This window comes from Danio rerio, chromosome 13 (genome assembly GCF_052040795.2).
Source record: "Danio rerio strain M-AB ecotype USA chromosome 13, GRCz13ab, whole genome shotgun sequence".
Lineage (NCBI taxonomy): Eukaryota > Metazoa > Chordata > Actinopteri > Cypriniformes > Danionidae > Danio > Danio rerio.
Window position 1 is genome coordinate 41,135,964 of NC_141033.1, and position 16,875 is coordinate 41,152,838.

The following is a 16,875-nucleotide window of genomic DNA, read 5'->3' on the forward strand; positions in this document are numbered from 1 at the left end:
CTATAGTCTGTCTGATCCCTTCGCTGACCTCTGCATCTCTTTCCCTGTGTCTGATCCACCTGCTGCCCTCCGCATCCCTCTCTTTGTTTGTAGTCTGTCTGATCCCTTCGCTGCCCTCTGCATTTCTTTCCCTGTGTCTGATCCGCCTGCTACCCTCTGCAACCCTCTCCCCATCATAGTCAGTTTGATCTGCCTGCTGCCCTCCACATCTCTCTCCCCGTGTCTGATCTACCTGCTGCCCTCTGCATCCCTCTTCTCGTCTATAGTATGACTGATCCCCTTGCTGCCCTCTGCACCTGTCTCTCTCTCTCTGTGTCTGATCTGCCTGCTGCCCTCTGCATCCCTCTCCTTGTCTCTAGTCTGTCTGATCCTCTTGCTGCTCTCTGCATCTCTCTCTGTGTGTCTCATCTGCCTGCTGCCCTTCTTTCTCTCACTATCTACAGTGGCCAGTCTGCCTGCTGCCCTTTGCATTTTCATCCGTGCCTGTAGTGTCTGATCTACCTGCTTCCCTTTGCATTTCTCTTCTTGCCTGTAAATAGTCTGATTGTCTTGCCCAAGACCAGCCTCAAGTGAATGCAGAGCCCTACTCCTGCAATGGGGATTATTAAATATTTGACTTCATCACCCTGTCTATTCACCTGTCTGTCTGTCTGTCTGTCTGTCTGTCCGTCCGTCCGTCCGTCCGTCCGTCCGTCCGTCCGTCCGTCCGTCTGTGTGTCTGTCTGTTAATCCCAAATACCTCTTTTTTCAACTCCTGTCCTCCAGTTCTCCAGCATTCTTGATTTCATTCAAGAATGTAACACTCAGTTTTCATGATCCACTGAAGAAACAAAATCCTCCCAATGAAATGAATGTCCCATAAAAGCCTGGAAAAGTGCTGCTCTTGACAAAAGTTCTCCTAGCCCCTTTGCTCCCTTTAAAGATCTTTGCGGACTTTCAGAGTGATGGCAGATGTAAATAGCTGAGTTCAGTCACCTGAAGGTCAAGGATTGGATCAGCAGACCGTGATGCTATTGACTGAAAGAGAACAGGTACTCTGACAGGTCGAAGCGGTGGAGTCGAGAGGGCGGTGAGCCAGAGTTCCAGCCACAGGCCTGAATTCCTCTATCGCATTTGCTCTGACACTGATGGCTGGTCCTCTAGAGGGGCTCTGAGCCCCGCACAATCACTCTGCTGCATGAGTTTGTCTTTGTAAAGGGCTGAACAGACAGGATGGAGGGCTCTAAAGTTTGAGATACAGAAGATGTGCCCTTTAAAAATACTTTATAGTCTCTTTTCAAAAGAGTTACTCTGAGGGCTGCTACTATAGGCTAACTGTTCCATAAGGTGGTATCTATCTATCTATCTATCTATCTATCTATCTATCTATCTATCTATCTATCTATCTATCTATCTATCTATCTATCTATCTATCTATCTATCTATCTATCTATCTATCTATCTATCTATCTATCTATCTATCTATCTATCTATCTATCTATCTATCTATCTATCTATCTATCTATCTATCAGTCTGTCTGTCTGTCTGTCTGTCTGTCTGTCTGTCTGTCTGTCTATCTATTCTCATTTGCCAGCTGACAAAATTTTTCTCCCTTTCTTTCCCTCCTCTCCCCATGATCCCCTTCTCCCAGATTTACCCCGGGTCTGTGGAGCTCATGCAGGTCACTGAAGAGTTCATCCACATCGTCGGTCTGGGAATGAAAGACTTCCACAGTGCCTACCTGATGACAGGAAACCTGGGTAAGCGAGCCACGGAAAACCCTTCCACAACACACTCATCTTGCTGACTCTTCCCGTCAGTTCTGTGTGTTGTCAGTAATTGAGGATAAATGGTGCATGGAGGGGGGCAAACAACTGCCAGTCGATAATGTTAATTAAAATCAAGCCGTTTCCACTTAATGTGCTAAATTCTAATGCAAACAGCCTCGTCTTATTTCAACTCGGAATAGAGGAGACTGTGTTCGGGCTCAATAATATCTATCGCAGTGTGCTTAGATTTTCATTTTCGGAAAACAGAATCTTTTGGCCTCTTATCTGATTGCTTTTTTTGTTTCTGTTGGTAAAGTAAAGCTGTTAAAATATGAACTATGACTCTACGACTCTATGTCTATGACGATTTCCCATAAACTTCAATTGTTACTCAAAGAATTCCCATTTTAAATATCGACTCGCATACAAATGCGGATTTGCCTTCAGGTCATATCAAGAGTCTTTAAAAAAATGCTTTGACTTCCGGTGGTGGTGAAGTACAGTTCTCTTTTTTCGAGCGCACAGAACATTGACCCATGAAATTGCAATCTGCATGAATCGCAGAGCTCAACAAATATGAAATGAACGGATTAGGATGACCTTCCCATTCGTCAGCAGATACAAAGAAGGGTCTATAATGTTTAGAATGGCGCTTTTGCCCATCTATCATTAAAAAGTAATTCCATTGAAGGGCACCTTTGGTATCTTCTTTAATCTTCACTTGTTTTATGTCGGTTGCTGTAAAACATCAGCAAAATTGCAATTGTCGTGATCATATGTGCAGTACAGCACAATGACATACTCAGATGGTATTATGAGAATGGTTGCTTAGTTAATAGAAACATCAGACTTGTTTATGTGTGAAATAAAAAATAAAAAACATTTTTTTATTACAAATTACATCAGCTTTTATATAGAGGTTTTAGATATTTTAGTTTTAGTTGGTAGTGCTGTCGCATCACTGCAAGAAGGTAACTGGTTCAAGCTCGGCGTGGTCAGTTGGTGTTTCTGTGTGGAGTTTGCATGTTCTCCCCGCGTTCGCGTGGGATTCCTCCGGGTGCTCCGGTTTTCCCCACAGTTCAAAGACATGCGGTACAGGTGAATTGGGTAGGCTAAATTGTCCGTTGTGTATGAGTGTGGATGGGTGTTTGTGTGGATGTTTCCCAAAGGTGGGTTGTGGCTGGAAGGGCGTGCGCTGCGTGGAGCATGTGCTCAGTGAGTTGGCGGTTCTTTCCGCTGTGGTGACCCCAGATTGGTAAAGGGAAGCCAAAAAATAAATTAAATAAATGAATATAAATACAACTGAAGTCAGAATCATTAGCCCCCCTGAATTATTCTGCTCCTTGTTTATTCCAATTTTCAAATTTTCCCAATTTCTGTTTAATGAAGAGAAGATTTTTTTAACACATTTCTAAACATAATAGTTTGAATAACTATACATTTTATCTTTGCCATTATGAATATTATTTGTCTAGATATTTTTCAAGACCCTTCTTTACAGCTTAAAGTGAAACTTAAAGGCTTAACTAGGTTAATTAGGTTAACTAGGCAGGATAGGGTAATTATTCAAGTTATTGTATTACGGTGGTTTATTCTGTAGACTATTAAAAAAAGATATAGCTTAAAGGGGCTAATAATTTTAACCTTTAAATTGTGTTTAAAAAGATAATAGCTGCTTTTATTCTTGCCAAAATAAAACAAATCTGATTTTCTCCAGAACAAAAAAAAAAAAAAATTCAGACATACTGTGAAAATGTCCTTGCTCAGTTAAACATCATTTGGGAAATATCTGAAAAAATCAAAAATCAAAGGGGTTTATTAATTCTGACTTCAACTGTATATATGTAAACACAAACACGAAAGCAGCTTCATGCGGAAACCGCGAGTATGTTTGCAGTCTGGAGGTATTATAAAGTTAATGATGAAAACATTGCCATAGCAAACTGTGAGATATGTGCACTTTGGATTGCCTGCCGGGTATTTTAAGTTGAGGTGCTTTTTCATAGTCCCATAATGCAAACCGTAAAAATAAACTAAAAGAACCTCATCTTGAAAAAATCAATATTGAACCTCAAATTAATTTTTGAATCTCAATGTTAATTAAAAGCGGTCAACATGACTGAATCATGAATTTCTAGTGTTAAATTATGTCATTTATGTGGCAAAAATATATAATATAATTTCTGTCTGAAATGCATATTTTTGTTTACTAATTTGCAGTTTTACATAAAAAAAAGACTGTAATAAATGGCTTTTTGAAGCTGTACATAAAGACGACTGAAGTACATTTTACACAAATATTATGCAATCATAAGTAGAGTGTTTATTTTCAGTATACAGCACATTTCCAACAGCAAAATAAACAAACAAATTAAAAAGCGAGAAGAGGCTGCAGATCAAACAGGCTGAAGAGCAGGTTCTAATCATCTCCCGCAGCAGTGATTTATTGAGTGTGTTTCCGTGTGTGTGTGAGTTCCTTCATTTGGTGTTTTTCTGCGCCGCGGTGGGCAACAGTCCTCAGGGAGCCAGCCAGGAGGCATCGGCACCTGCGCCCACCTGTAACTAATGAGCTTAATGACTAGATCCTACAGAGGAATAGCAGGCCATTTCTGCCACGTCAAATGACTTCAGTGCAATCTCGGTTAAATGCGGAGGTTAGGCTGTTTACTGGAGCAGGCGACAGGGTCTCTAAACTCATCAGAGCAAATCATGTACACAAATCACTGTCAAATCAAGCGTTTGTAACCAAATACAATAATCATCATGTTATTTTTTAAAAATAAAATTATATATTTATATGTACACTGTCAGCCAAAAGTTTGGGGTCAGTAGGATTTTTAAATGTTTGGAAATAAGCTTCTCCTGCTCACCAAGGCTGCATTTATTTCAAAAAATACAGTTCAGATTGTACATTTGTGAAATGTTATTGCACTATAAAATAACTGTTCAAAAATAGTTTATAATTTAATTTAATAAGTTTTTCCAGAGATTTTAAAGATCTTCAGCGTCAATACTCCAGTCTTTAGAGTCACATGATCATTTAGAATTCACTCTAATTGTATTATTATTAATAATAATGACAATAATAGTAATAATAATAATAATAATAATAATAAATTTATTATTATTATTATTATTATTATTATTATTAGTAATATAAATAAAAGCAATAATGACTGGTGTAATTATTTATCAAGAATGCAGTTTTTTTAGATTTTAATAAATATTTAACAATTTAACTTTTTTTGCATTTAAAAAATGCTGCCTTGATGAACAGAATAATTTTCTTAAAAAAATTTTATTATAGTGTTACGGAGATTCTGTTTAATTTTATTGCATTCTTTTATTAATTATCCTTAGTTTTAATTTGTTTGATTTTAGCTTTTCATTTTTTATTTAAAAATGAAGTTTTTTTTTACACTGTAGAAAAAAAGTTAGTTTAATTTATTTTAAAAGGTTATCCCAATTAGTTTATTTTAATAGAAACAAAAATATTCTTAAAATTAAACATAAAATAATGAATTAAATTAACTATGTGCATAATTATTAAAAATAATTTAGGTCAACTTAACAATACTATTATAATTGTATTAATTGTATTAAGTTTACTTAACTTTTTTATAATTATGCACATTTAATAATTTTAGGGTAACAGGTTTACTCATTTATTTTTAAATAAACTAACTAATGGCTTCATTGTACCTCATATTTTCAGAATTTAATTAACATATGCACATCAATGTTATTGTATCATCATGGAGATTCTGTTTTATTTTATTGTTTGAATTTTTATTTGCTTCATTTTAGTTTTCATTTTACATTTTATTAAAAATGTAAGATTTTTTGACATTGTAGAAAACAGTTAATTTTATTTAAAGATTATTAACCCAATTAGTTTATTTTAATAAAAACAAAAAAGACCCTTAAAATTAAAAATGATGAATAAATGAAGTATGTACATAAATATAAAAATATGTTAGGTCAACTTAACAATACCATTGTAACTGAATTGTTAAGTTAACTTATCTTGTTTTTTATAAATATTTAGTGGGTTTCCTTCTGGTGCTCCGGTTTCCCCCACAGTCCAAAGACATGCGCTATAGGTGAATTGAAAAAAATAAATTGGCCGTAGTGTATGTGTGTAAATGCAAGAGTGTATGGGTGTTACCCGGTGTTGGGTTACAGCTAGACACATATGCTGGATAAGTTGGTGGTTCATCCCGCTGTGGCGACCCCTGATTAATAAAGGGACTGAGCCAAAAAAAAAAAATGAATGAATGAATATGCACAGTTCATTTATTTAATATTTTCAAGTTTACAGGTTTTGTTTTGATTAAGATATTTCACTAGTTCACACTGAACTAATAAAAATAAGAAATGTCTCATAGTTAGCAGAAGCAGCAAGAAGTGCTGAAGTGTATTCATTTATTCATTCATTCATTCATTTTCCTTCAGCTTAGTCGTGAGTTTCAGAAGTCGCCACAGCGGAATGAACCGGCAACTATTCCGGTTCATGTTTTACGCACCAGATGCCATTCCAGCAACAACAAGTACTGGGAAACACTCTTACACACACTCATACACTACTGCCAATTTAGTTTATTCAATTCACTTATAGTGCATGTCTTTGGACTGAGGGGGAAATCAGAGTACCCAGAGAAAACCCACACAAACACAGGGAGAACATGCAAACTCCACACAGAAATACCAACTGACCAAGCTGGGACTCGAACCAGCAACCTTCTTGTGCTAACCCCTGAGCCACCGTGCCACCAGCAGAAATTATGATTTTATATACAACAACAATATAGTTTACTAATAATACATTATTACTAATGTTCTTACCTTATTTACTTAACGTAATAAAACGTGCATGCTCGATCTGATGAACTCTGAATGCATTACTTTTTCAAAAGAAACTTTTAATAGAGAATCACCTATAAATCTTAAACTAATATGGTTTAAACACTTTGGCTTGTTTTTAAAAGAATTGAAAGCACAGTTTTATATAAACGCTGATATTAAAGCTGCATGATGAAATTACAGGGTCAAGAGTTGAATCAGAAACGCTTCTGGAATCTTGAATGCCATCCTTAGAAAACACTTCTAAAAGTCTTTTACAAGTTATTTTGCTATTCTTTTAATATAAATGGATTATAAAATTGAAAGTCTCAGACAATCTGTGCTTCAATAATGTGTTTCAGAGTGATCTTCCAAAGCTCTAAATGAAACTGAGATACAACATCAAAAAGAGGAAGATACTATTTCTGCCAGGTCAAAAAAATAAATAAATAAAAATGACGGTGCAATCTCGCTTAAATGCGAAGGTTAGTCTGTTTACTGGAGAAGATAACCGGGTCTCTCAACTCATCTGAGCAAATCAATGCACACAAATCAATGTCCATTAAACACATAAAAAAATCTAATTTCAGCTTTAAAGAGCTGCAACTAAGACAAAGTCATTGTTTATACTCACAAGGAAAAAGGAGCCTCTGCAATCAAGGTTATTTGGTTAAAAGCGGATGCAACAGTGTGCCGTGTTGACAGAAGGTATTTATTGTGGTGTCAAGAATGTGCTATAAATTTGGCTGGAAATGATGCTGCAATATCTTACGATGATTATTTTCAGTTGGCTCGGGCAGGCAGCATCGCTTTGTTCTTTTAATCAAAGAGAGCAGACTTTGGTTAAGATGATGTTTAATTTAACTCAAAATGCAAAGGGATTTGACAAAGCTGATGTCAAAAATAAGGATTGAATTGTTTAATATTTTTTTGCAAATATGACTTTCACTGCTTTTCAGTAAAAACATTTTGTAAATGAATTGTGTGTGATATGATATTGTATTATAAAGGAATCAAACTAATTAAATCTAATATATCATAAAAAATAATTGCTTCAGCTAGTGTCCTATTATTGAGATGGATACTGTTTTATTGTATTGTATTATTGTATTTGGCTTTCATTTAAATTTTATTTTATTATTATTTTTTATTGCTTTATTCCTCTACTTAACTAAATGAAAATGATAAATGTTTCTGATAAATTTAAATATATTTACTGAATAAATTTACTTTATTTAAAATATAACAAAGATTAAGATTTAAATAAATACAAAGGTAAAAAGAACAATAGACAGACAAACAGATAGACAAACAGACAGACAGACAGACCGACCGACCGACAGACAGACAGACAGACAGACAGACAGACAGACAGACAGACAGACAGACAGACAGACCGACCGACCGACCGACCGACAGACAGACAGACAGACAGACAGACAGACAGACCAACACAGACAGACAGACGGACGGACGGACGGACGGATGGATGGATGGAAGGATAGATGGTGGGTGGGTGGGTGAGTATAGGTAGATTGATAGCACAGTTGTATAAACACCGACAATGAAGCTGCATAATAAAATGACTGGGTCAAGAGTTCAATCAGGCAATGCCAAAGGAATTCAGATTCCTTCAATGCACCTTTAGTAAACCCAATGCTGAAATTCTGAAAGTCTTTCACGATCCATTCTATAATAATAATAATAATAATAATAATAATAATAATAATAATAATAATAATAATAATAATTATTATTATTATTATTATTATTATTATTATTATTATTGCTTTATAATTTACAACCTGGTTCATAAGTAACATCCAAATTTAGACAGCCGATAAATAAAGCAGTGCTGCTTCTGGGAGTCAAGTGGCCTGTATGGAGGTAAAGATCACTAAAGGGCCTGTGAAGTCCTGCTGTTTCAGAGCTGAACGTGTCAGCAGCTTCACCCACCTTTCTTTACTTCCACCCTATGAGTTCCTGTGACTAATGCACACACACACACACACACACACACACACACACACACACACACACACACAGCTGCTGGTTCCACACACACACCTACACCTCGACGCTCACTACCTGCCAATTCTCTTTTCTGCTCCAAAGACCAGTCATGGACAATTAATGAAGCAATAATTTGCAGGAAAACCGGAGGTTTATTGTCTTCATAAAATGGTTGCCAGGTAATGCATATATTACAGACAAAATATACAGCGGGGAAAAATAAGTAATGAGCACGTCATGATTTTTACTGGAAGTAGTATTTCTAAAGGAGCTGTTGACGTGGAACTGAACCAAGTTTGGGTAAGAACTCAAACAAAACAAACATAAAAATTAAACAAAACAAAAAATAATAATAATTTGAATTTTCTATTGGATTCAAGTCAGATGATTGGCTGTGTTTTGGATCATTGTCTTGCTCAAATGTCCAGTCTGAGTTCATCTTCATCATCCTGCTAATGTAGATGTTGGACTGAAGCTGCTGATATTAATTTACAATGTCTTCTATGTTGATGGGTAACTACTGCGAGATTTCAGCTGCTGTCTGGGCTTTCCCTGCCTTTCTACATCTCTCTTTTTTATGTGTTCAATACGTTTTCCCCATACATCATTTTATTTTATTACATATAACTTAATTTGTAAACTAATTAGATTTGTTTACTTTACATATATGGATTTCTTTGGTTGTTAACAACATCCGGAGAAAATTACAAGTCAACGGCATCTTTAGAAATATGTTTTCTGAGAAAAATGGTGACACATTCAATAATTATTTTTCTCACTTTATATGTAATAACATACTATTTTGTACTTTTTGAGGTCAGAGTTGTTTGTTTGCGGAAGGAACTGTGTGTGTTATATAGCTAAACTTTAAAAGGTTTTGTTAATTTAAATCAAATGTTGGATTTGAAATTGAGGTTGCAGACCGTATGTGCAAATGTCGTTTGAACTGACAATTCATGGCGAATGTGGGATTTACTGTATTGTTTCTTATTTAGATTTATTTTTAAAATGTGTTTTTAGATCTAGATGTGAATGAATTGTTATGGATTTGTATATTAGTCAAACATTAAGCAATATTATGTATTGATGCAACACAGTCTACTGCAGAACCAATCAGTATGCTGTATTCCGTGTATATTGTGATGAAACATACTACTTTCATTCCTATATATTACATTCACTCAAAAAAAGTACATAATAGACATACATGATATTAAGCGTTTAAGTCAAGTAAAAATACAAATGTATTTAAACTTTTATTTGAAAAAATCATTTTAGACCAAATCAGTTGAATTTAAATGTGTAAATAGTTTTTAATTTTTTTTTTTTTAGTTAGTGCTAAACAAATTTATTGGATGGAAATCCAGCACTTAATTAAATAGAGTTTATCCAACAAGTTATTTTTGAGTGTTCATTTACTTTTTCATTTACTATTACTGTTTACTTCATAACTATACTATTATTTCATTTCTATATGCATTTAACTCCTTTGTTCTTCATATTCAATTAACCACTTAATCAAACAATTCATTTGAAGGTTTTTGCAATGTCTTTTTTATTATTATTGTTTTGAATTCAGAAAAATATGTTTATTTCAGCCTGATCTCACGAGAAAACATAAGTATTTTACGTTTTGCCAGTTTAGTGGCTAATTCGTATGAATTCGTATGAGTTCAGTTGTACAAAATTTTATGATTTTAAAAAGGAGGCGTGGCACCTAACCCCATCCCTAAACCCAACCGTCATTGGGGAATGAGCAAGTTGTACTAAATTGTACGAATTAGATCTATGAATTCATACGAATTAGCCACTAAATCAGAAAGTTACGAATTGCCGTGAGATTGTGTTGGTTTATTTAGTTTATGAAAGCTGATGTGGAATTGTCATTTGAATTGGAAATTCATGGGAATGTAGGATTTACTGTATTGTTTCTAGTTTACATTTATTTTTTTTAAATCTGCTGTAGTTCTAGTGGTGTAACAATGCATTGTTATGAATGTATTTCAGTTGAATATTAAGAAATATTATGTGTTGATGCAACAGGCTGCTGTAAAATCAATAAGCATATGCTGTAATGTGTAGATATTGTTGTGATACTCAGAATACATTTTAAATGTCAATTATCATTTGTTAGTCAATAAAAGGCAACAGTGTTTTTTTCAAGGTGTTTGCAAATATTATAGTATCGTACCATAATATTATATAACTGTTATCGGATCATATTGCGATGAAACACAATTTACATTCCTATATACTACATTCAATATTATTTTCTTTTCTATGTAAACTATTTAATATTCTGTAAGTTCATTTAATCATTTCATATAATAATCCAGTTAAATTCAGAATTAAATTTAGTTAAACTCTAATTTAAATTCAGAAAATATGTGTATTTCGTTGATAAAACCTGAATAGTTGAGAAAAAAGGAAAATGACATTAAATTAAATAAATAGATTTGATTATTCAACAATATTAATGTAGTTATGTATGTTTTGTCATAAACCTTGGATGTTGATTTGTACTAAGTTATGCTTCTTCTTTTTTCTTTTATTATTGTGATTATTATTAGTTACCAGCATACAGAGGCTGCCTGCAGTATCTGTGATGACAGACATTAATTTCCCCATGAAGGGCCGGAAAGGGATGGTTGACTGGGCCAGAAACTCAGAAGACAAAGTCGTCATTCCTAAAGGACTCTTTGTACCCCAGGCAGCAGGTAACTGTACTGTGCTGTACATCTCATGTCAAATACAGCGAGGCTATGCTAACCAGATTGTGACAGACAGCTTTCATTAAACATGTTTCAGCATTATGTTTTGTTCTGGAAAGTAGTGAATCTGAAACCACATGTTTTAATCCAGGATAAAATTTAGTTGGTGTAGACCTTTGTTATTTTTGCAGAGCCTAAATTACATTAATGAACAGCTTTAGAGATGACATCTGAGATGAAGCTTTTTACTATGTGAAATAAAACATTTTCAAAGCAAGTCATTGATAGGACAAATTAAAATGACAGCTTTTCACAGGATATTAAAATACATCATGTACTGCACACTAAAACTGATTTTAACAAATGTCATGTCTGAGACAAACCAAAAACAGACAGATTTTACTATTATTTATGTTATTCAGTGTTATAATAGTCCCAACAAATCTTGTCAGGGATATTTGTAACAAGTCAGGCATATTTATTAACAAGAATTAAGTGATGACATACTAAAATAGTTTATTTATGGATCACTGTGCAGCCACAAAATGCTAATCTATATATGGATTATATACTATATACATATATCTATATATGTACTATATACTCTATTATATGGTATTAGATATGTATCTATCCTTCAAACCACCTATTTGTTAATATATCATTTTGTTAAAGACAGAGAAATAATTTCAAATATTGTAGAATTGTGTATGATCACTTGTTCTTTAAAATATGTTAATAATTCTGGGTCATAAGTTTTCTTTTTTTTCATAATTATATCTGTTACGCTCCTATATTTCATCCATATTTTCGACATCATATTTGCACTGGAGTTATTAAAGTAGCATCAAAGTCAAGACTTTAAATAAACAATTTTCCATATTTTGTTATTTGTGGATTTTTTTCCATTTATTTTTGCTTTTGAGTTGCATTATAGGGCCTTGATATTTTCACCAACAGCTTTTAAAGTTGAAACGATTAAAAAAGTGACTTTTTTTATTGACATTTAATTTTCTTACCTTAGTTTGGAGTGATATATCGTCTATGTTTGTGTTGTAAATTACATTACAAAAACCTGGTTATAGGCTGCAGCTTGTTATTTTGCAGACTTCATTTCTAATACATTATATTGTTGCAAAATACAAAAAAAAAAGGTTAATAAAAGTCACACACTATCAAAAATAGATAGAGCAGAGATAAAGGTCCCATAATGCAATTCCCAACTGGAAATAAGCTGAAAACATCCATGAATTACTAAATACGGAACCTGTAATAAACAGGTAAAAAAAAAACTATTTTTTACAGTGTAAATTCATTAACATTTGTAAAACAAATTTGATCCAAAATGGTACATTTCATCAAAGAACCTACATTAAAAAAAATATTGTAGGTCTTTGATAATTGTTTAATTTTCAAGCGGAATATAATAAAGTTAAAGGTCATATGAACTGATTGATTTTTTTTTCAATGTTTGACATAGTAGCCCCTCCCCCTTTTCAAAACAGCCAATAGGATCCAGGGGCGTTGCTAGGGTCAAGGGGATAAGTTTTAATGATAAATAAAGGGTTTTTGAGTTGACAGTCCTTTAACAATAAACTGTGAAGCTCTGTGACACCAAAGGAAAAAAAACATTGATAAATTAACCCACTTCTCATTTACTAGACTGTTATGAGCCATATCATACTGTACCTCTTGAGCCTCCTATATCCTCCTGATTTGCTTGTTTTCCTACGTATTAGAATGTTTGTTTTTTTGAAAAATGTTTGTTTTTCGAAAAAGTAATTTTCTGCATGTCTTCAAATCTAAAATTCTGATTTATTTTATAATGTAAGTTGTTATCCAATGTGATACAAAGCTACAAGCATATTCATTTGGACAGAGTGCTTAACTAAGGTGTAGTGTTGTCCAGATATTGGAATTTCTAAATTCAGTACTAACAAAATATTGATATTCAATGGGCTACTATTTTACTTAATAACAATTGTAAATAAAAATAGTAAAAAAAAAAATTAAATAAAGATCTATATGCTAGAAATATGTTTACTGATTTTTTTTTTTTTTCAGTTTTCCCTTAAAATAGGTTGATGTGGGCATTTTAGCACTTTAAATGCATGTAATGCCTGTTTCTCTCACACTTGAGCAGAAATTCCATATATTCCTCACAAACGTAGTAGAACATTCCAGGAAATCCCTAATATGGATGAAAGAATCCAGCTATGGCTGGATAAATAAGACCTGAATAAACATAAAAAGTATTTAACTGATCATTTCCACGACTGCAACAATAAATGGTTTATATGTGTTCTTCCAGCCATCTTAGGTATTTTCATAGGAAAGTCGATTTATAATCCGATACTTACTAACATAGCATGTTACAGTAGAGTTATAAAATAATATGGTAGATGCATGAACTCAATGTGATATAACTATTACAGAACCAGATGTAACTGGCTATATCATATCTAGATAAATAGATATCTATATCAAATCTAGAAAGCTAGTACAATTTACGTTTTTCTGACTGATTCGCATGTATTTACATTTATATGACGCACATTTTATTGATTACAGTTATTTTATTTCACCAAAACTACACATATTTTATACTTTGAAAACAAATATTAAGCTTCATTAGTAGTTAGAACTATTCAGTTTTGCAAAACAGTTGTATTATTACCCCATCATCTTCAGCTCCTCAAAATAATGAATGAATGATGACAGTCCAGTATCTGGATTTTTTAACACCATGTGACAACAGTGCCACTCCCACCTGCTGGTAAAAACAGTTACTGCTGAACATCTGACTGTTTAATTACCCGACACAAACGCTGCATTAAGGGGAATGCGCGTGATGTATGTGTTCATTTTAGGTACTTAGATAACAAAATACACGTTATACAACTTATTTTTACTTAAGTGCAACATATTCCAAAAGATCCGGGGCTTTTGACAATACATCAGGGGCTTAAGTCCCCCCCCCCCCTTCCTCGCAACGCCACTGATAGGATCATGTTTATATCACAACTGTGCCAATAAGAGATCAAACACATCATTATTCATGACAGCCACACTCTAAAACAGACGGCCCTATCATACACCCGGCGCAGTGTGGTGCAAGGCGCAGCGCAATAGTCTTTTGGTAGTTTCAGCTTGGCGCAAGAGTTGTTTTGAGGCGTTGCGCTACGCTGTTTAAATAGCAAATGCATTACCGCTCATTTGTGCGCCCATAGGCGTTCTGGTCTAAAAAGGAAGGCGTTCTGAGGCGGACCGCTGGCGCGTTGCTATTTTGAGAAACTATAATAGATTTTTCATTAGACCAAAACAAACCCGGTCTAAACTCCGGCGCAGAGTTGCGCCTCGCTTATGCACTGCTTAATACGCACAAGAGAGCAATAGGCAAATATCTTTACATATGAAAAAATTTTAATATTAAGGATATATATATAGGATATAATAAGAATAGATATAGGATATAAATATAAAGGATTAAAATATTACAAAACATATTATTTTCTAGTCTACATAAATATGAAAAACCACTGCTTTTATGTCTTCTTCATCTCGGGAGGCTTTTTCAGTTCATTCATAACAATTTGCTTTTGTATAATGTTATTATTATTAGCAGTATTATTTATTATATCCATATTTATATTTGTTTTTATTTAAAACAAGCTTAGATTTGCCCACCTGTCAGGTTTTAGACCATATGGGGCACAGCATGTGTTTTAGGATATAACTCAGGTTTTTGACCACATTTTGTTATTATTATTCATTTATTCGTTTGCTGGAAATTAGAACTGAATTTAGAAATAGTTTTGAAACGAATATTTGAAACGAATATTTGCGCTTAACAAACAAAATTAATTATTTATAGGCTAATTAATGTCTGTGCGTAAAGGTTTCCCTATCCAAGAGCGAATGTGAAAGTAGTTCCATAATCTCTCATTCTCACGCAGTAGATGCTCTGTTTACCAGTTTTCTGTTAAAAAAAACTGTTACCTGTTAACTGTTTGCTTGTGAAATGCTAATTTTTTCCACTTACTTTGCGTCCTGTAAATAGCGAATGCGCACGGCGCAAGGCAGATTTCCCATCCTTAAATTAGCAAAAACGCGTCCTGACACACCCTGAAAGCGTTTGCGCCCTGCGTTTTGCGCTCTGCGCATGGACCGTCAAAATAGAGCCCAGAGTGTGACTCATCGTTTCTCAGCATTTAATACAGCATTCAACTTACTCATTTTGTAATTGTACTGGGTCTGATGTTTTGTGGTCTGTGTCTTGGGGGGTGCAGGACATGTTAAATATTTGATTTTTAAAATTTTGCCAGAAAAGACAAGCCTAAAGGTTTGAATGTTTATGTCCTCTACATGTAAATTATGTTACTGTTTTGGAGCCCCCTAGATTATATATTACTTTAAGACAAACATATTGATGACCCATAAACTTTCGTTTTGATTTCACATGGGTTTTAATGTAAATTTAAATTTGAACAGTTAACCAAGTTGGGTTTTTATCACTCTGTTGGAGCTTATTCTGTAACAAATCAGCCAATTCGAATGTTATCACTCCATTGAATGGGCGTTATCAATAGTTATCAGCTGATAGATATGGGCCAGCCTTCTGCACTCACCAGTAGGCAGTAATCATCCATCCATATGGTTATTCAGCTATAGATCACATGCGGCCTATGGATGTATATCCCGTACTTCATTTGCAAATAGGATTTGCCCGTAACTTCAGTTCAAATTTCAACGTGGTGACATGGTGTGACCGTTTAATGAGATCGCTTTCAGATTACAAGATTATATGTCAACCGCTTGCTATTTGGCTGTTTTAGAGGAGACTGCACTCGGTCGACCACATCAATTCAGATGACACAGCACTCGCCGGATCCTCTCAAACAATGATAGTAAAAGAGAGCTGAGCTCCAGCGCACCACACTATTTACTTAATTAGGGTGATCAGTCTTATCTGAAGTGTATCAGAGGGAAGTAATGAAGGATTGATTTAATACATAACTCACTCCAGCTCGCCTTCTGCTTGACTGGAGGGCTGTACCGAGCTGTTTGAACCCAGATTAGCCTTCCTGTCGGCAGAAAAGACCTTTGCCTTTTAGTTATCAATAACCTTGCTGGTATAGTCTAATCTAGCCCTTGATTCATTATTGGCAGAAAATTTATGATGGATTAGCTGTCGGTAATTTTGTTTGGCAAGATAGCTGATATTGCCAGTGAGTATTTTGCAGGTTTGGAGGTTAATTAATTCCTGGAGCTTTGAAAAAATAAATCTGTTTCATTTGCTTTGTATTAAAAGATTTGCACATGGAAAAGGAAGGTATTAAAGCGGGACACTGGAGGAATAAATACTGATTTTTCATGCATCTGTGAATTTAGAGAGTTGGAGCTTTTCATGAAGTGTGTTTTTTCTTCAGTTTAAGATTTTGGGCTTTTTAGCTTTTCATAAAGTGTTTTTATTTTTTCAGCTTGAGATTTTGGGCTTTTCATGAAGTGATTTTTCAGTTTCTTGAGCGTTTCTTTTGATGCGATTGATCAGTTTGTGTCT

The 16,875-nt window shown here is 34.3% G+C and overlaps 1 protein-coding gene across 21 annotated transcripts in view; it reads left to right on the plus strand.

Annotated features, from left to right (window-relative positions):
- adgrb3 (adhesion G protein-coupled receptor B3) overlaps window positions 1–16,875 on the plus strand; it is a 397,331-nt gene that overhangs the window by 280,886 nt on the left and 99,570 nt on the right. For all 21 annotated transcript variants that reach the window (XM_087279664.1, XM_087279661.1, XM_087279662.1 and 18 more), the window contains 2 exons: window positions 1,632–1,740; window positions 11,175–11,321. In XM_087279664.1, coding sequence (XP_087135790.1) covers window positions 1,632–1,740; window positions 11,175–11,321 — 256 coding nt within the window. The remainder of the gene's footprint in view (window positions 1–1,631; window positions 1,741–11,174; window positions 11,322–16,875) is intronic.